The sequence below is a fragment of the Antrostomus carolinensis genome, unplaced genomic scaffold, assembly GCF_000700745.2.
Source record: "Antrostomus carolinensis isolate BGI_N321 unplaced genomic scaffold, ASM70074v2 scaffold37908, whole genome shotgun sequence".
Lineage (NCBI taxonomy): Eukaryota > Metazoa > Chordata > Aves > Caprimulgiformes > Caprimulgidae > Antrostomus > Antrostomus carolinensis.
The window spans coordinates 38,290-59,463 of record NW_010334417.1 but is presented as its reverse complement, the minus strand read 5'-3'; the positions used below and the strand labels follow the sequence as shown (position 1 = coordinate 59,463).

The window sequence follows — 21,174 nt, the reverse complement described above, 5'->3', positions numbered from 1 at the left end:
GGGATCGCTCCTCCGGTTTTCCAGCGCTCACGCTGCCGTGGGTTCGCTCCTTCACGTGAAATACAAATCAGCTGGAATTTAGAATGAAATGAAACTTTGAGGTTCAAATTGTGGTGACTAAAATGAGAACTTGTGAAAATTTAAGATAACTGGTTCATAAAACATTTAATTCTCTTAGTAAGATAAAGAGCTGCTTGTCATCAAAATGAGTTTGTACCTAAAACTGGCACTGATAACAGAATCTGTCTTTAATATAATTATTTAAAAATAATTTTTAACTATGGCAATAAATGGATCTTTGTTGTTATTTAAATTTGCTTCTAGAACTTAAATTTCTCCAGTGAGCTTCTCAGTATGTCTGATGCTAAGAGGTGCTGAGTACTTACATTTTGATGCCCGTCAGGTCCATAGGTAGATGGTACCTGTGCACGACACCATGTGAAATGGTCAGGGTGGATCCCAAAATGAGGGCAGTGCTGTTGAGACTTACATACCTCCTCTACAAACAAAACCTCCAGATTTTGCACTCAAAACAAACACAACCATACTGCCCGTGCTTTTTCCCACCACTTTGGTCCAAATTAGTTTATGACTTGGCAGTGTGCTACTTCTGAATTCATGTGGGGTATTCACACTCGTTTCACAAGGAGATATTTGTGAAAAGTCCAGAAAACAGTGCACAGAAAAACTTAAACAAACATGGTCTGAGTTTTGTGGAGCTTGTCTCCGATTCTGTGGGACCTTTGGTGTTAAAAATTCAGGAATACTCTGCTAACAACATTATTTTATCCCATTCAAAAATGGCACTTTCTAGCTGCAATGCACAGCCCAACCTTGGAGAGAGAATATGGGATTTTACAATATTGCTAGCACTATAACTTCTGAAACACAGATTTTGTAGCACCCCTCCTAGGATAGTCTGTGAAGAAAAATAATGTGTATACATACACTTACATTCCTATCCATTCAGTTAGATCTAACTCTACATAACCTCTTGCTGCAGTGACTAATCCCATCACCTTTAATTCAGAGATACTTTCTGCCATCAAGATGCATTAATTTTAGTAAGAAGAAATTGTAGAATTGAGTCTTTTGTTTCCAGTCAGACAAGTTTAAGTCAGAATATATAACAATGAACAAAGTTTTGCAAGTTACTCTAGATCTTCTCTAGGTTTTACCTGATTTGTATCCCTCCAAAGATGAGATTTTTTCTTTTCTCCCTTACATACTTCTACACAGAAAATTTAAAAGACAAGAGTTTTGTGTAGAAAGTTGTGAGTTACTGGTCAAGATACAACTTTTCAGTCTGATGACTTTGTTAAAAGAAACAAAGTGGAAAAAGCTTTTTGGAGCTGGACTTTCAACTGAATTTTTTTTCCCTTATAAGTTTGTTATTTATCTCTGCTTTATTTTATTTCATTCTTAAATCTAAAGCAAAACAAAACAAAAAAACCAAAACAAAAACCCAAACAAACTTGGAGAAGGGTTAAGTGTGACCATTTTTCCAAAGAGCTTCTTTCAGCTGGAGCTAGAAAATTAAAATAAACTACAGAAGTTAGAGGAAGGTCAAACATCAGCAGAACCTGGGATAGGGAAGAATGGTAAGACAGTACAGTGAGTTATAATGTGTGAGCCTACTAAGTTCCTAATACTAAGCACTAAATAAGCTCAGTACCTTTTAGGATGTTTCTTTACTATATCTCTCTAGGTCAGCAACTGCAAATAATAATAAAAAAAAACCCCAAAAAGCAATTAGTTCTGTGCATCAGTTACAGATTGCAGAGAACTAGCTATCTGTAGATCAAAGCTTGGGAATCGCTGGGGCAGTGAATGGCAAGTGGGCAAAGAACTGTGCTTACAAACTATGCTTAAAATATTTGAAACATAATTTACTTTCCAAAAAGTGCAAGTCATTGTGCTGACAGCATTAAATAAAGAGTAAAAATAGCATTCTAGGGAAGTATCCCTGTTAGCTCACATATACACAAGTATTTGAAGTACAACTTATTATATCAGAGATTAAAATAGCATACGTAAGCCTTTTGATATTTATTTTTCCACAAAAGTTAGTAGCCTAATAAAAAGACATTGAAAGGATTTTGAACTTTAAAAATACTACTGTGGTAACGTGCTATTAAGTGCATTAGAGCAAAGGAAAACTACATCAGCAGGTGTCACTGCAGGCTCCAAAAACGGTGTAAATTTCCAAGGAAGATTACAATTACAACCGTTTTTATGTTAGACAAGCATTAGGTCTTGTTCTTCTCATAGGCAACAAGAATGAGTGGAAATTAATCTACCGTAATTTAGGATTTCAAACAGTGTTAACATTTTCCCTGTGCAGGACTTGTTTGCACTGGGCATGCAAACGGAACCACGCTCCGGTGGTGGCTTACCTGCTGCACGCTGGTGCTGACAAGGAGATCCTCACCAAGAAGGGAGAACGGCCGGCCCAGTTAACGTCCAAGAGAGAGATAAGGAAGATGTTGGGAGGTAAAACCACTGGCTATGCGATGTGATCGTCAAAGACTGTAGGAAAAGGCTGTTGAAAGCACATATGTTCTGATCTCATTTTGGATGTGGAGATACTGTGTTCAGGTTTTAGTAATAACTGACTTGATTTCTAGAGTGTGTACTTGGTAAGAAGTTAAGAAAAGTTAACAAATTCCTTATCCAGCTAGCCAAACTTTTTTGCTAAACACTGAAAAAGTAGAAAAACTGTATTTTGAAAAATGCCATGATTAAACCAGTGACAGACAGATGCAGCTTCCTGTTTTCAAAAGGGCAACAGAAGAAAATCTCTCAAATTCCTATGAAACCTTTATATGAGCAACACCTAATTTTCCCAGTGTTCTGTGGAGCTTAGACACTGGTTTGAATAAATGGAAAATTAGCAGCCCAGAGAAACAGCTCATTAGAGGACACTGGTAGAGCATTTTTATCGTGTTTTGTAACTGTTGGGAGCAGCGTTGGCTTTGCTGCTAGAGGTGATAAGTAATTTGAAATGCGGTTGATTAACAACCGCTCTCCTCCCCTTTGTATTCCCTTGTCTGTTTTCATTTTCATTATCGTCTCCCAGCTGCTGAATTGGTAATGTTTCACCTCCCCAGTACTGCATGTTCTTTTCTCTTTATCCTCTGCCTTAATATCGAACAACATACTACCCTTTGTTTTTCATTGCCTTATACATTATGAAGACGATAGCATTATACCACCAGAGACCATGTTACGACATGCTGGCTGCGGATTAAAACAAAACAAACCAAAAGTATTGCAGTGTTTAGAAGGAAGTAGCACCCTCAGAATTACTGGAATAAGACTCTGCTTTTGTGTTTACTGTATTGCAACACTTGAGCACGGTTCTGTTTACTGTAGAAAAAACACATAGTGCTGCTTGGTTCACAGAATCACACACAGAATCACAGAATGTTGGGGATTGGAAGGGACCTCGAAAGATCATCCAGTCCAATCCCCCTGCCAGAGCAGGAACCTCAATGAGATCACACAGGAAGGTGTCCAGGCAGGTTTTGAATGTCTCCAGAGGAGACTCCACACCCTCCCTGGGCAGCCTGTTCCAGGGCTCTGTCACCCTCACTGGAAAGAAGTTTCTTCTCAAGTTTAAGCAGAACCTCCTGTGTTCCAGCTCACACCCACTGCCCCTTGTCCTACCACTGGGCATCACTGAGAAGAGCCTGGCTCCATCCTCCTGACATTCACCCTTTACATATTTATAAACATTAATGAGGTCACCCCTCAGTCTCCTCTTCTCCAAGCTAAAGAGCCCCAGCTCCCTCAGCCTTTCCTCATAAGGGAGATGCTCCACTCCCTTCATCATCTTGGTGGCTCTGCGCTGGTTCATCTTTTATCCTGTGGTGCTTTTAACCCAACACTCGCACCCCCCACCCCTTAAAAAAAAAGGGGGGGGGGGAACCCCACAACCCACAGTGCAATAGCAATACTTCTTTTTTAACCCTCAAATCAGTCTCAGAGAATGTTTTTTTGTTTGTTTTACAGTGGAAGATGATGACCTCTCAGACTTAAAGAAAGATTCCGATCTGCCAATCATCCCTAATTATCTGGCTAACCCACCTTTCCCCTACATTTATAACACCATGAGTAACAGTATTCCAGCTCCCTCTGTGAATGGCAGCGTCTCACACTTAGAACTGCAAGATACCAACTCTTCCTCCTTACCTGATGTGGAGACTTGCACACGTGCACCATTACAGCATGGGAACGCTGTTTGTGAGGCAGCGGGTAAGGGAGACATGCCGTCACTGCCCAGAGGGTGTAGTGCACCACGACACTCACAACCTGTCCTTCAGAGAGGTCCAGTCTACCAGGGGTCTGTGTCCTGGAGCAGAAGTCCCCCTTCACCAGCTGGATCAAATCAGTCTGTACCTCAGCAAGAGAACAGCTCCTGTATGGGGCCTGTGCCGACATTTCAGCCAGTTTTCTTCACAGGCGCTTTTCCACTTAATATGCAAGGTAACAGTAAAAGTCTCTTCTCCTTTTGTTTTAGAACTTCTGTCATGCTGGACAGTGAAAATAGACTAATCAGGGTTACACATATTCACAGTACATCTGGAGATTTTAAGGTTCCCATGCTTAGGCGTTCAGGAACCATTTGAAGGGAATTAGAGGCAGATATCCTGTTTCTGCTGGAACTGTTATTAAAATATTGATGAAAACATTGGCTATTTGTCTCAAATGCTATAAAAGTATAAAGACACCAGGGTAATCTAATTCTCTGAACAGCATACTCCAAGCTTCACATAAAGAGTGTGAGTATGCAGCCAGTGAGCTCCAGAGAGAACATCACATGGCTCATCACATCTGCAGACCTGAGTCTTGAGGTGAACTATGACATGATCTGCCATTTCTGCAGGTGAATATTCCCTGCACAGAGAGGGAAATATGGAATTGCAGCTTCAGTACGGAATTTCATTCTTGAAACAAAAGCTGTTTTAAAGCCAGGAATTAGCAAGGAGAAGTTAACTGATGACCAAAAGAATCAAACAATGAAAGCAATCCTGGATTGCTCAGGAAATTGATAACCATTATAATCTTCTGCTTTTAAGTTAGCTTAAATCCAGTAAGATGAGTATTCAACACAAAGGTTCCTGAATGCATACACATGCGCTGTGTTAGATTTGTGATTATTTTTTCACATAGGTTGACGACAATTATGGTCATACAAGTCCAGTTGTTTGCTTTCTGAGGATTCTTGTATTGTTACAAATGATACAAACAAGGTTAATAGAACACAGAAATATTTGGAAGTTAGTACAGAGATATCTTGTCCAGTGCTTTTATACATCTGCCTATTAATATACCTTTTTATTTCTAATAGAACTAGTGCTTAAAGTTAGAATACAAAACCCTAACCTTAGAGAAAATGACTTCATTGAAATTGAACTGGACAGACAAGAACTGACCTATAAGGAACTGCTCCGAGTGAGTTGCTGTGAGCTGGGTGTTAACCCTGAGCACGTGCAGAAGATCAGAAAGTTACCAAATACAATGTTAAGAAAGGTAAGAACTCTAAATTTTGAAGTGCACTAACTTACAAAAAAGACTTGTAGGTTACCATTAAAAGGAATAATTTGTTGGTCACCTGCATAGGCCCATGTTTTGGAAAAAAAACCCAAACAAGAAAGCAAACAAAAACCTCCCTTCAACTTCCAGCACTTGGCATATGTTTGTTTGTTTGGGGTTTTTTTTAGTAAAAAGGTTCTCAAGTTTTTTGATCATTTCCTTTCATAACCATTTGGTGTTGAGCCCAATTAATATCTGATTTCTCTACTACATTCTTAAATTCAGTGCAATACCGCCCCACTGTGAGCTGTCATCAGCATTTAAAAGGCCTGTGGTACCCACTGAGTTTTGCTAGTTCAGGAAAGACTGTATGCAGTCCTTTCAAAAAACAGAAAGGTGTTTCAGAATTTTCAGAGGGCAGGTCGCTGAATGTTACTGTCTTCACTTCAGTGATGTTTACCTGTGCAGCAAACAGGACCTGCTGACCTGTTTTACTGATTCACTGCTGACCTTTCTTTCACTCTTAAATCCCTCTAGAGCATTGTTGGTGTTAGTCATCTAAGCTGATTAGTGCTGGATTAATAGACTTCATGGTACTGTATCTTCACTGACTATAAGATGATTTGTTCTTTGTTAGTCAAGAAGCGGGAAAAAAACCCCTAAAACATAAGCAATTCTGTCACTTGGCAGCTGAGGTTGTTGTTGGAAGGACTGTTTTTATTTCCAGTTCTAATTACTTCAGGCTCTCTGGGTAGGGCTGCAGGACACTTTTTATTCCTTGAGGTGATACAAAACTAATTCTATTGAATGCTGTTGAGCAGCAGAGCACTGCTCCAGAGGGGATCGGAGCTCGAGGTGGTACAGCAGGAGGGTGTCTTCCGTTGCTCTCAAGACCCAGCGCCACGATGGTGTTGGTGGGCTGCTCTGGGGGAAGCTGTGTGCAGGACTTCCTTGGGTAGAGGCAAGAATCAAATTCATGAGCTGCCAAGAATGACCAAGGAGGGGGGAAAACAAAAAAAAGGAGTTGGGGGTGGCATGCAGTAGATCTTTACAAGTGTAACTCCATTAATCACTTGCACTCTGTCAGTATTGCATTCCTTCTACAAAGAGACTTCAGTGAGTAGCTGAATAGGATCCCAGAATAAATACAAGATGCAACAGGCTGTCTGCCTTCCAGTTTACTGTAAAGAATGGGCATATTTATGGCTAAACACATACCTTCTCTTAGTATGAGCCTATGATTTTAACTTACCTCTGCCAAACTGAACAGACAGTTTATCACCTAACAACTTCCTGTATTTATTTAAAGGACAAAGATGTTGCAAGGCTACAGGATTTCCAAGAACTGGAGCTTGTTCTAACAGTAAGCGACAAAAACTTATTCAGAGTCCCAACACTTTCTGAACGGAGTGGTTATAACAAGAAGGCATCAGAACTGACATACTAACTGTTTAAAGAATAAAACAAAATATTTGTATCTCTCATTTTAAAATTATGTTTGAAATACAGTATCTGTAAGGGCTAATGTTGTGAAAAAAAAAAAAAATCTATTTTGTTAACCTTGAAATAAACTAAAGATGTTATGCACAGTTACAGCCTCTAGTTAATCTAAGAGTAATGAGTCTGATATGAAAGTAGCTTAATGCAAAGGAAGTATTGGTAGAACTAGCTGTTAATGCAACACTTCTCCTTACAAAAATCTTGAAATACTGTAGAGTTAGCAGCTCTCAGGGAAAGGCTTAAACTGTTTTAATAATTTGTTTGCTATAAAATAGCAGAGATAATTAAGCTAAAGAACCTGCCATGAAACCCATTTACTATCTCAGTCCATTACCATTAATGCTCACTTTTTAGATTGTGTATTTTAAATCATCTCTTATTTAGAAGGAAAAGAAAAACAAAACAGAAGGGTTTAAATCTGTGGAAGAAGCACAAAACCATGTCTAGTTTAAATACTATCAAGTGACTTATTACCTGTGATTTCTTAATCCCTGTTTACACTTCTCCCTATTTCTCAGGTTGAAAACAAAAAGTTATTGTAATTATCCAAATCATAAATATGCTCTCAACCAAAATCCCCTTTATTGTTGTCTGTCAATAAATAGTATCGACACATGCAATTTAACTATTTTTGTTACTGTATTGAAAGCACATTTCTCCAATGCTGCTTTAATTTCCCCTTTATAAGGAACAACAATTGTCATTTTATTTTCTTTTTACCTCTACATTCCTGAGAAAGTTTGCATCTTGAAACTTAAAGTTGTCTGTTTAAAAAGAAACTAGTGAAATGCCCAGGGTTTTCTGCAGTGATATTAGTTCTTGATGTTCCTATGCAATGTATTTTCTTTTTTTCCCCCCAAATGACTTGTGTTTACCTGTGTTGTTTACTGGAGGGGGGGGAAAAACCACTTTTCCTGTTACTTAAAATTCAGAATTAGATTACTTTGCTATGAAATTCTGGAATAAATAAATTCAAATGTCCTTAAGAGCTGGATTTATCTAATTTTTTGATGATTTTAGTATTTACTCAGTCATCTGCAGTTGAGGAAGAGCTCTGTTCTGGTAGCCTAACTACAAAAGCATGTAGAATGTATTAGATGAACGAATTAAAGTACAAAATATAATGGGCAAACAGAACATACCACACTGGACTGAATTTCCCACTGTTTCTGCGTCTTTCCCCTCCCTTCTCCCCCAGTTTCTTTGGAAACTACAGCAACCAAAGTATCTTTTTGTCTCGTTGTCCAAGAATTGACAGCCCAAGTGAGCTGGACATTGTTTGTGGATCTGTAAATGGGATTTATCAAAGCAGTGTGCTGAGCAGGGAGCCACCCAAACTAGCTGGAGGAGATGCTGAGGTGAGAACTTAATCCAGATGGTTTTAGGTCTCTCCCACAGCCTTGTCTCCTTTCTCAGAGGCTGCAGCAGGTAAAGAAGTTGGCTCTTCCCTGCAGTCAGAGCAGTCACCTGTATCACAGCTCAGCAATAGGAACTGGTACCCAAACGTACTGCGCTCTCTTTGTCACCCAGTGAATCGTCCTTTGTGCGAAGGGAAGCAGCGTCAGCAGGAGTGACTGAGCACACGAGAGGGAGCCCTCTCCCAGTCTGCCTTCCAGTCCGGTGTCCAGTGTTCACCTGGAAGCACAGATCCATGCAAACACCCAGATTTCCTGTGTACCAATTAACTAGGCTGAAGCTCAGTCTCCTAAGGCTAACAGTAGAACATTTTGTTACAACAAAATACCCGCTTCTGAAGAGAGTTGGAGGGCAAATGTGGTCTGAGTCACTGGCAGTATCAATATTTTATACCAAATTGCTACTGGTTTATTAAATTCTGTATAATGGAACAATAACACTGTTGTTCCAGGTGTCACCCGGGGTCTGTTGCATTCTCCCTGGCACTCAGAACAGATACGGTTTAAGCATCGGCTGTCTAAACGCCAGCTAGATCCAGGAAGGTTCCAGGCTTAACCAGTCAGACCTACTCGAGACAAGCTCAGCTGCTGGGGGGATGACTTCGCTGTTACACTGATGATCTCGCACAGATGCTGATCCCTATCTATGCATTCAGAGTTATATTTTTATACCTTATGCAGTTTATACACAGAAGACACTATTAACACTCCTAACAATCTGATCAGTGTATAATCATGACATTACTGTGTATGATAAATAATTCATTACTCTGTGCTCTGCTATATGAAATGTTAATGTCAAATGAATGCTTGGCTGCAGATTCTTGTTTCTATTTAAGAAGTATGATTTGTAAGAATTAATAAATTGTTATTTTTGTCTTCTCAAAGTTTTTCTGAACTTTACTTATGGAAAAACATAGGAACCTTTTCTTGCCAGGTACGATTTCTAGAGTGCTTGGTGGAGGAAGTAAACAACTAAAGCAAAAGTCATTCTATCAAATTCTAGCAGCAAATATCGTTTAAACACGGTACTCCCTCCATCTGAGGAGGCCTGGTTATCAATAATAAGGTAGATATTTATTTCTGCAAAACAAACCACATACTATTGCAGGTGATGAAGTGCTGAATGAGATAAACCATATACACATCTCATCAGCATGCATGTTCAGCTTAAGTGGAGACTTACACATAGTGACTTCACACACGAGAGAGATATAACAAAACTGTAATCAATCTGTGCCAAGTGCAGCCCTGCAGGCTTATGTGGAGTCTAATAAATTGGTAGAAATTGTGTAGTTAATTATTTTTATTAAGCCATCCATAGGTTTAGTTTTAAATAGATGTAATTCTTACACTGAAGTGGAATTTTATAATGCTAAAGTTGCCCTGGGCAGGGATACCAAAGGTCCTGGGATAGCACACAGCCCTGAGGCCGTGGCATTCAACTCCTTTGTCCTGAGGGAAATACTGAAAGGAACAGGTTGGATCCACTCAAAGATTACACATTATTTCTCTCTTTTTCAGCTGTATCACTGCTTAACTGGGCCTGTCTTTCCACTTCAAAAGCATTGAATCCTTATGCAGAAAACACACAAAACAGGTGTCTTGTAGCATTAATATAATTTACTAATTATAAACCCAAATACAGTACATATTGCCCTGTGATACATACATTTTCTTGGCAAAATGTTTGGCATTCTTTGGGGAAGAAAAAAGCATATAATAAAATATTTTATGTATATATAAAATAATTAAAAATATAAAATTCACTTTCTGGTCCTTGTAAAATACTTTGTTCACATATCACAAGATTAGTCAACTACAAAAACTGTTTTGTAAATTACAGTACATTCATAAGTCATTTTTGTGGCAACTCAGTAATATTAAAAAAAAACCACAAACCAACAAACAAACCAACCAAAAACCCAAGGGGTCGTCTTTTCAAGCTAGTCCAGCATCTTTGGCCATACTGTAGAAAAGACCCTTTGATGCTATAAGGCTTGCAGGTGTATCGAATTCAGCTACGGTTCCATTGTCTAGAACAAGAACCCTGTGCAAAACAGAAAGTGGCAGTGGGAAGGTATGTCAGAGAATTCCTCACGAGAAATGCGATACCCCTTTTTATCACAAAGCAAATACTGCTCTAATCTTTTCCTTGCCTTTTCCTTGCCTTTGTTTCACTCACTTATTTTCACACGTTGAAACACAACGGATGAGAAACGTTCTCCCTGAGCTGCTGTTTGATTTACAAAGGCACAGGACAGTCACCGTCTCCTGGGGAGAGGGTAACAATTAATAACAAGTGCCATACTGGTAGTTCTGGAATTGAAAATACAGTAGCAGAGAGCCAAGGAGATAAAAGCTCACCAAGTATAGTAACATATTTTGAAGTAATTAATATGGCACAACGTTAGTGAAAGAGTTATAGCAGCAGCTAGTCCAGAAAGGATCCTTAAGCTTGCTGATGGTGCCATTAACGCAACTAGGTAGTATCTCTTGCACAGCTCTGGTTAATGAATATAGAACCTGTTTCTTATACCAACAGAAGTGAAATCGGGTCTGGATATTCTAGGATATACGGCTTAAACATCATTGCTTCACCTACTACCTGACCAGAGCATCAGTGTTACTGTCTAGAGACAAACTAGACCCTTCTAAGTGCTGCTTCACATACCCAGTAAACCAGTGAGCCCCCGTCCACGCACCATTAAGAGATTTTTACCTTGTGTAATCCATAATGGTGTTCAGCCTGTGCGCTATTGTCAGCACCGTGCAGTCTTCAAACTGGGTCCTAATAGTCATCTGGATAAGATCATCCGTTTCGAGATCGATAGCTGCTGTCGCTTCATCTAGGATCAAGATTCTCGTCTTGCGAAGCAGTGCTCTTGCCAGACAGACAAGTTGCCTTTGGCCAACGCTGCAAACAGAGACAGGGCTTTCACAAAGGAGGTCCCACTGCCCTTAGCTCTCACAGAATCCCAGGATGGTTGAGGTTGGAAGGGACCTCTGAAGGTCATCTGGTCCAACCTCTCTGCGCAAGCAGGGACTCCTAGAGCACATGAACCAGGATTTTGTCCAGGTGTTTTGTGAATATCTCCAGGGAGGGAGATTCCACACCCTCTCTGGGCAGCCTGTCCCAGTGCTCAGTCACCCTCACAGTAAAGAAGTTCTTTATGTTCAGATGGAACTTCCTAGGTGGCAGTTTGTGCCCGTTGCCTCTCATCCTATTGTTGGGTGCCAATGAGAAGAGTCTGGCCCCGTCCTCTAGACACTCTCCCTTTAGATATTTATAAACATTAATCAGATCCCCTCTGAGTTGTCTTTTCTCCAGGCTGGACAGGCCCAGCTCCCTCAGCCTTTCCTTGTATGAAAGATGCTCCAGCCCTTTCATCATCTTAGTCACCCTTTGCTGCTCAGAATCACTTGTGCTAGAGCAGATTACTCGTCAGGTAAAGTTACCTGATAAAAAAATCAGTATTTAGCAAACAGCCCAGTCTGTCAGCTCCAGAGCTAATAAATACACATTGCAGCATTACTCAGGTAGTTTTAGCACGTGTTTGCTTTCTGACCCAGTACTGACAGAGCCACCAAATGCCCCTTTCTGTCACTGTGACAAAAGCTGAGGGAACTCATGATTACAATGGCCTGAGTTTTCAGGAACACACGCAGTTACAACACTGAACATATACAAACTTTTTTAAAAAAAGAAAAGAAGATGGGAAGAAAAAAAGAAAGAAATGTCTGAAGCTGTAAGTCCTTTCTACCATCAAAAAAAAAAAAGTCTGGGCAGCCTACACCTCCTCCCCTGCTCACCTCAGCCACAGCCTCTGTCTGAGAGTCTCTGCAGGATGAGGAAGGAGCTGAACCTTCATCACATACATAATCTGGTTACACCACAGGCTCAGAAGCCAACCCAGCATATCAAAGCATGGCATTTTATGATCCCCATTCATGCCTTCTAAATAATAATGGAAAATAAACACTGCTAAAGAGTCAGTTTAGGCAGAGAACCTACTCAGCCCAGCAGTTATATATGTTACCATGGCATTTCCCTCCTACCAAACCATGTTTAAGGGGCTGCCCATTCCTAATACCCTGTCATCCTGAGACTTCTTTTTTTACTGGTAAGACAGGATTTTGGTTTGGAATAAATCCTTCCCATCAGCAAAGAAGAACCAGATCATTCATGGGAGAGGCAGAACAGCAGGCAAATATTTGAGCCTTAGTGGTTTTCTTCAAACAGGAATAGGTGGCTAAATTCTGGCACAACAGAAGACAGTGCAAACCTGTGCTCAAGTGTTACTCAGTGTTAAGGGTGAATGAAAGCTCAGTCCATGTTTCCAGCCCAGGCATTCCTTACCTCAGATTTTCTCCACCTTCTGAGCATTCATAGTCCAACATGGATGGCTGACTGCTGACAAACCTCTTCAGATGAGACAGTTCAAGAGCTTTCCATATTTCTTCATCTGAATACTTATTAAATGGATCCAGGTTCATCCTCAGTGTTCCAGAAAAGAGAACAGGATCCTGGATATAAAACCAAGTTTCATAAGATAAGTGCTTTAGCTGTTTTAAGTACAGATATTAAAATACGAGTTATGGCTTTGAAGTCTCCATTGCATTGCAGGCAGGCTGCCTCCCAGTCTTAGCCACTCTGAAAATACATTACATTATACACAGTCAAAATTCAAGTTCCAGCTCTAAAGATGTTTTATCCCAAATCCTGTTTTATCACCCAGCATCAGCTTATAAGGTGTCAGGACAGCACCACTTAAAAGTATAGTTTGTTTTTCTGAAATAATTTTCTGAGTGTAACACAGCATTTTCCACTGTGGATAAACCACTATGTATGGTTTGCTAAGCTGCCAGAGGTCCTTCCTTTATTGTGAAACAGTACCTGAGGAATAATTGTCAGCCTTGATCGAACGTCATGAAGACCAATCTCTGAAATGTTCACACCATCAATTTTAATTTCCCCTTTTACAGCTTCCAGGATCCTAAAGAGACAGAGCGTCATGGAGGACTTCCCTGCTCCAGTTCTGCCAACAATTCCAATCTACAAAAAATTGCAGGTTTAACAACAAAGCATATGGTTAAAACCAAAACAAAAAAACAACAAAAAACCCCAAACCAAACCAAAACAACAAACCAACCCCCAAGATTCCTCCAAGAGGTTTGACATAAGATCTGAATTTCAGAAAGAATGTAATCATCCTTCCATAGAAACCCATGTCATACATTGTCACGTATATATTGCCATTTACATAATTTGAATGATATTGCATATAAATATGTAACTTTACTAGAGCTACCCCACACAATTTGGGTGATTAGCTGAAGTACCCATAGTAGGAACCAAATCACTCAAGGACAAGAAATAAAGGCTTTTCAGAGGGCAATTCAGATTTTATGGGTAAGCACATGTACCTCAGTTCTAGAAGGCACCTGCCATCCTGTCTGCCTAGTATAAGGGTAATTCTCTTTTTAATAATAGCCTGTTAAGTGGAGGACTTTCCCATGCTAATTGTTCTGTCACCAGCACACAAACCCCAGGACTTTCTTTGGAAGCAAATGAATCTCCCAGAACAAATACAATTTCCTAATTAAAGAAGCAAAGAACGTAAATTCCTTCCATGGCAAAAATTTCACAGGGAAAGCCAGAGAGCAGAAAAAGCTGGAATTCCTTCTCCCATCTGCACTGCTTCAGAAAAACGTTCTCGTCACTGTATTTTTGTCACTTGGGCTAGTGCCTCCTACATGGTGTACGGCAGCCTGATGCCAACGTAACTTGGAAAGTCCAGAAGCCCCATGCAATTGGTTCTACTGCTTCCAGCCTGCAGAACGCTGGCACACCCACAGCAGGGTTGTCACTGCTGGCTCCTGCAATGCCAGCTTGAGTAGGTCTCCACCCCTGGGGCAAATGTGCTTGTAGCCCCTGTCCTCTACTCTCTTGTTGTCACTGGCAGCCCAGAGGAAAGACACACAGCTGGTAACTTACCTTTTCTCCACCATGCACTTGGAGGTTGAGACCCTTCAGCACTAGATCCAGACCTTTTCTGTACCTCACTGAATAATTCACAAACTCCAGCTCTCCCTTGGATGGCCAGTCTTCTGGGGGACTCTTGCCCTCAATGATCCAAGGAGCCTAAGGAAAACAGAAGCCAGAAATGCCTCATATAGGTTTAAGAAAAAACAAATCAAACTCAAGATACAAACATTAACATTTATGGGTTCCTAGAAATATATCCGATAAATTAAATCTCCATTATCAAATCAATTTATAATAATGGGGTAAAAAACATTGGTGCCTCAGTATCCATCCATTTTGGTCTTTTTTGTGACGTTTACAGGAAAAAAAATCTGAACATATAGGGCCAAATCCTCAATGGCTATAAATTAACATTTTTTTCTATTAACTTCCATAGAGTACCGCCTGTTTTATGCCAGCTCAAGCTCTGGTTTATAGCTTGTATCGTGCATCTTGTCTAGCTTCCTTCCAGATTAAATACTTAATCTCTAGAACTGTACACTGCAGCTCTCCTCATACCCTCCAGTTCCTATTTCTTAGTGTCCCATCATGTACACAGGGCTAACAAAACTCAGTGTGCCCACGGAGCAGCAGATTTCCCAGCATAGCTCCACCTGCCACCTTTGAAAGTATCTGACAACAAAGGCAGATGATTGGATGAATTTCCTGGACTAGGCATCCTGCGTTCCTAGAGATGTTCTTCTCTCGTGGGAGACAAGGACTGATTAAGCTGATTAAACAGAAATACTATTGAAAACATGTGCACAGCCTGATAATTGTACTGCAGCTGTGCTCACTGGCAGGATCACAGCACCATCCATACAGGTAGGACTATGCATCAAACACTTCAGATCCAATGGGAGCAATATTCTGATGGTGAAACTCATCTCTGTTGTGCTCACAGCCACTCACAGTAGCAGAAAATGAGATGCTAGGCACAGGCTGCATGATGGCAGTAATAATTTGGAGCAGTGATAGCATAAATTACAGTTCAGAGTGTGACATTTGTTCAGGTTAAATGATAACACTCTCAGAGCAGGAACTGTCTCTCAAGACTCTAAAGAAAGACCATGTAAATGTGTGCATTAAAAGTTCACCACGCTTGTTGGTGAGCATGCTTGATGCTTGGTAGCTGACCTCTGTTTCAGTTTCTGAATACTCTTTTATTCTTTCAACAGCCACAATGTTAGTTTCAAGTTCAGAAGTCATTCGGACCATCCAATTCAGAGACAAGGTCACCTTGGAGAAGACAAGGAGTAAAATATCACCCACAGAGGACCAACAGATTTAGTAATGACAACAACAGACACTGCTATTAAGACATGGATTCACATTAATATTACAAATGGAATAATTACCTTTGCATCAACATTAATAGAGTTACTGGGACAAGAAGTTTACAGATACTTAGGTGCTCATGTGAAGAAGGATATGCTTCCCACAGTGATTTAACAAATGGCCCTCTCAAAAAAAGTTGGTTGGAAGTCATTCCCCTAGTCATGAGTCTCACTGGAAAATTGCTAACAGCAACCCTGCACACTCACAATGTCAAAAAAGCTTCTGCCAAGAGTGAGGCCATTAAATCTACTAAACTGTCCGCAGCTTGGGTGAGTGCCAATTATCTTGCCAATTTATGAATCCTACTGAATTATCTTGCCAATTTATGAATCCTACTGATCTGCCTGTGATTACCTGGACACACCGATGTGCTATGTAGCAGGCATGATGCAGGACATGTTAAGCCCATGCTGCTCAAATGAGCTGTTCTTGGTGGATGTACCTGACACTTCCTGAGCTTCCTGCATGCCTCCACTGGGGACACTGGGGTGCAGTGCAATGTTGGTGCTCCCAAAGTGCCTGAAATCCTACTGTGTAGGAGCTTGCTGATGGTCTGTCAGCATTCAGTGTAAATCTCTGCTGGTTCCAGAAGTTCCACAACTCACTTTTATTATTTCCTTATTAACTTCAGCTTTAACAAGCACTTAAATTGTTGTTAATATATCCATAACATCTACAAAAATGCAAACCCATCAATGAACAGAAAACTGTAATACATACCTGTAGTGCATAAGATACTGACAGTCCTACCAAGCCAGCATTCAGGCTGTTTTTACCAATCACAGCAAAAAGGGCAGCAAAAAGGACAATACAGTTCCCCACAAATTCAACTCGAATGCCCAGCCACCTGGTAAAAAGGCAAGACACAGGCAGTAGTAAATGGTTGGTTGGACCAGGTATGCAAACACAGGATTATTTAAGTGGAAACAAGGAGTTATTTGCCTTTTTACCTGTTTGATACTATGCCAGGATAGTAACTCTTCTGATTTTCATCCACCTTCAGATCACTGACGTCTATGAAGGATTTCACTCTTCTATAGGCTCTGATGACACTGGCCCCCGATACTGTTTCTGAGAAGTGTGAGTAGATGGGAGATCTGCTCACAGACTCCAGACGCTTCAGCTGGCGGGAGGTAGCTACGTAGAATCGCTGCCATTTTTTGGAGAAAAGTGAAGAGTACATGAAATACTTTCTCTTTTAATTAACAGTGAAAATTTTTTTAGGATAAAGATTTAAAGGAGATTGCTACTGATGCACTTCAACCCTCCAAAATATTCTCTATACTTAAGAAGAATTTCAAGGAAGTTACCTTTGTTTAATTCCACAACACAGTACTGGGTAACTGCAATTTCTACAGACTGTAAGTTCAATTTGTCTATGTCCCTTTAAGTTTAGTTAATATAGCCTAACAAAATGAATCCATTTGTAGAAGCCTCATTTTCCATGAAAAGGAAACATGAATTTGCACCTCTGTTATCAGGTTTCTATTTATGGTCTATAAAATAAGCTTCATCTTTTCTCAGAAGTCAATAAAATTGATGTTTTCCATTTTCAACATTTTAACTCCTCACCACCTTAAAAACTTGTCAACATGTCAAGTAGAAACACACTTCAATGTATTGAAGTGCAGCTCTATCTCTAGAAGTAGGCTTGTTACTACTTAAAAGCAAAAAAAGGTTATGCCTATTTATTTCATGACCACAGCTCAACAGACATTTCTTTTTTTGGGAGAAATAAATAATATTTTGTTTACATAAACACGTAGTTAATTCAGATATTTCCATTTTCCCCCCAAAATCATGTTGTTTTTCCTAAAAAGAAATATCAACAATGAAATAAGACTCGTTGCAATGGTAGTCAGATATTTTTTCAGTTACCTGAACAAAGAAGTACAGAATTGCAAGTGGAACTATAACCACAGCGAAGAGCGGAGTACTTGCTATAATTACAATCATTGTGGATAAAGAGGTGAAGAATGTTCCCAGGAACATCAAGATGGTCGGTGGGATGACTTCATCAATCACATAGATGTCCTTGGAAAAGCGGTTGATGATTCGGCCGGTGGGGGTGGTGTCGTAGAAGGACTGTGGGGTGTGAAATTTGTTCTCCAGCAGAGCAGCGTGGAGTGTCCGGGCTGCGTTAATGCCTCCCATGGCCAGGGTGAAGGAGCAGATGAGTACTGTGAGGCCTAACAGGTGAAAAGGAGAACTTGATGTTCCCAATTCACAGCTCTTTGACTCTCAGCAGTTTCTGTTGTGCTAGAAGTTTCTTTTCCTTTACTATATTCCCTGTCTACCCTTCTCTTACCGTGCACATCATCACTATGACACTGAGGTCAACTGCTGCCTAAGGCACAGGAACGTGTCCTGTAGGATTTCACCATGCTGTCCACACCAGAGAGATGCACAACCCTCTGCTTCCCACAAACCTCCATGAAGTCCTAATGCTACAACTTCACCCCAACCCTTCAGTCTCTTCTGCACCTATGTTTTTGTGTTTTCTCTCTGACTTACCTCTCTCAAGCTTCCATGTCACTCATTCAACCCCTTCCAAGGGCTTCACAACAAAATTAAAATTTTTGGGCTGAGCTCAGACTTTGTAGCTCCAGGTTGTTACTTCCCTTGCTTAGGATAGGATCTGGGGGGGCAATTCTGGACCACAAGCAACTTGTGCCATGACTTTCCCACCTAATTCCTCTTTACTAAACATTGAGACTCCATGATTTTATCTGGTCTCACCTTGCAAGAGGCCCAAGGCAGCATAGACTCCGATTCGCATGGCTGTGTTGTGCTGAGTCCCATTTATCACCGGCTCGTTGGTCCAGTCACTGAGCCACACATTGGCCCCAATAGCAGCAGCATTTTGACAGCAATATAGGAAACATATCACTAAAGAAATGACAGGGCTGACAGCCTTCATGTATTGCCAGAACACTGTTAGCTTTACCTGCAAAATCACACACCAAAGTTGGTTTGTACCACTCACACAATCAGGAGTTTAGAAGAAGAGAAGAAAAATTATTTGTCAGAGGAGCTGCTAAGTTCAAGACTGGTCAAACTAACATACCACAGAGAACAGTTCATCTGCCTGAGCTCCACATCAGGGCAATGACTTTCAAAACAAGTCAGAAACTTCCCTGAAATTCTCTTTTCCTCCATTTTGAGGAACTGTATTAGTTTTTTGGGGTTTTAGTTTTTAAGATTATGCTAGAGGAATTAAAATAATAATAATTTAAAAAAAAAAAAAAGAGGCTAATCAAATAGCAGCAAAGGATGGGTAACAAGAACAGGAGCTAATTTTTTTTCAGGCAAAAGAAGCAATTTGGCAGGCATATTAAGCTCAGGACTACTTTAAGTGGCCTGTTTAAGGAAAAGTGCTGAATATGCCTCCATCCAGGTGTCTTTACAGCAGCTTAAGTGAGGTACCAAATGCTAGTGCACCCCAATAGGAACATAAACAAGTGATGCTTGCGGCAAAAAGTAAAGATGCTCTCTCTGAGGTCATGCAAAAAGCAGAGAAGCAAAAAGAGACACAGACTCAAGACAAAACTCAGTCTCTAAAAAAGTCTGAGAAAGAATAATTGAAAGAACAAGGGTTGCTGATTGAGGAGTCTGAAAGCTGAAATAATCCACAGCAACAGTTAATTTCACATCTGTGCCATGGAGCCTGTACATCAGACTCAGCAGGACACATTGAGCCTTCTAAAGTGGAGGGAAGGGGCTTTCTTTAACAAAACCGCCCTGTTCCTATTCCATCTGCTGCTCTTTTCTGTCTCTTTATTTTACTTTTGTATTCCCATCTTCTCCTTTTTCCTTCTTTTCTCATTTTCTCTGTTTCCATTTCACATCCTGGCCCTGCTCAGGGAAGAGTACTGCCCCTTTTGTACCTATAAAATGCACTTGAAGACGGGGTGGTGGGTACCACTTGCAACAGGACAGATCTGCTAGCACACAGCAGCCAGTTGGCTTGTACACCCCACTGCTGCGGGTCACCAAATACCCAGTGCTGCAGCTGGATTCGACAGCAGCCAAGCAGTTTAAGGAGCAAGAGTGCTGAAAACTCCGCAATGCAAAGTCAGGGCTGATGGAGCGCAGTGCTGCGCCGTATCAGGTGACTGTGGCAAGAGCTGGAAGGGATTTCTTTCTTCTTTTCTTTTTTCCCTAAGTACCTAGCCCTGGCCAGCTACAGAAAGCTCTGCCAAAATCCCAAATTTGAATGATCAGTGGCCACCAGATTAATGCCTAAAGTCTGCATTCGTGATTTATCCAACACATTTAACAGAACCAGATCAGATTTAAAAATAAAAATTATATTTTCAAACAGAAAAAAAAAAAAAAAGTAGAAAAAGGGAGGGAGGAATCAAACTATACCGTTCCCGTTTCAGTGGTTTCAGCCTGAATAAGTTTCTCATGAGGATTTTTTCTTGGCAGAGGAGGCTCTGCTGGCTTCTTTTCACAGACTCTTCGTTTCGTTGACATTTTGTTGGGACATTCTCCTCCCTCAGAAGATATTACACTAAGTTGCCTAGTCAAAACAAGAGAGTCATTAGCAGAAAAAGGGCATATTGTGGCAGTGCCAAGGCAAGATTGGGATGCAGCAGATTGGAATTGTTCCCAGCTCTTCTGCTGAGTTCCCATGCCAGCCTCACTCACAGCTATGGGTGCTTGTACCATCCCTCTGAATGTTCAGTGATGCCAGAAATACAGATCCTAACAGAAGCTGTGTCAGGGCCTGGCTCTTTGGTAAAGGCTATTAGTGGCTTCATGGCAAGACAGTCATTTCAAAGCTAACCCCTGAGCTTCTCTGTTTGCACATCAACAGTAGCTGGACAGCACCTATGGGTACAGCATCTTAGGGAAATTTTTAAAGATTTCCAAGATTGCCAATAGAAAGGCAGAATACAAAGGGTTTATTTATCATGCAGTTGGTAGCAGTTTAATGTTGTGTGGGTAAATACATACAGTGGTGCTACCTGAGAACCAGAGAGTTGCTTTAAGAAATTGGTTCAGTTTGGATTAAAAGGAGGATTGCAGGAATAGATGTTTGATCTTCTTTGCATGTTCTTTTTCATTTATTTTCAAAAGGACGCTAAAACTATTTATTTATAAGATGAAACTAAGGAAACTAAAGGCCAGACTGAGAAGCAGTATGTGACTAACATCTTTCAGATGTGTTTCACCCCCGACACAGACTATAAACACATGAATCTCACGTTTACCTAAGAAACTGCTTGCGGACCTCATTTGTCACTGGTTCATTATCTGCCAAATCGGTGTGGATGCTGAGGGTGTCTTCAGCTAGCAGGACTTCTTCCTCCTCCAGCACTGCAAGACAAGATCACACTCAGATTTCCA

The 21,174-nt window shown here is 40.6% G+C and overlaps 2 protein-coding genes across 2 annotated transcripts in view; one reads left to right on the top strand and one right to left on the bottom strand.

The window, feature by feature from the left end:
- Positions 1–2,344: 2,344 nt before the first annotated feature.
- LOC104529810 (ankyrin repeat domain-containing protein 40) lies at positions 2,345–7,125 on the top strand (the record flags this gene model as incomplete). The annotated part of the gene is made up of 4 exons (XM_010174216.1): positions 2,345–2,493; positions 4,015–4,488; positions 5,354–5,535; positions 6,848–7,125. Coding segments are annotated over 4 exons (943 nt in total), but the record flags the coding sequence as incomplete, so codon positions are not given.
- Positions 7,126–10,226: 3,101 nt separating this feature from the next.
- Positions 10,227–21,174, bottom strand: part of ABCC3 (ATP binding cassette subfamily C member 3) — a gene marked incomplete at its 5' end in the record, with an annotated part of 35,533 nt that continues 24,585 nt past the window's right edge. The window contains 12 exons of the mRNA XM_010174215.2: positions 10,227–10,503; positions 11,176–11,370; positions 12,814–12,980; positions 13,351–13,509; positions 14,452–14,598; positions 15,619–15,720; positions 16,540–16,666; positions 16,770–16,969; positions 17,698–18,008; positions 18,559–18,766; positions 20,191–20,344; positions 21,039–21,144. Of these exons, the coding sequence (XP_010172517.2) occupies positions 10,395–10,503; positions 11,176–11,370; positions 12,814–12,980; positions 13,351–13,509; positions 14,452–14,598; positions 15,619–15,720; positions 16,540–16,666; positions 16,770–16,969; positions 17,698–18,008; positions 18,559–18,766; positions 20,191–20,344; positions 21,039–21,144 (1,985 nt within the window). The remainder of the gene's footprint in view (positions 10,504–11,175; positions 11,371–12,813; positions 12,981–13,350; positions 13,510–14,451; positions 14,599–15,618; positions 15,721–16,539; positions 16,667–16,769; positions 16,970–17,697; positions 18,009–18,558; positions 18,767–20,190; positions 20,345–21,038; positions 21,145–21,174) is intronic.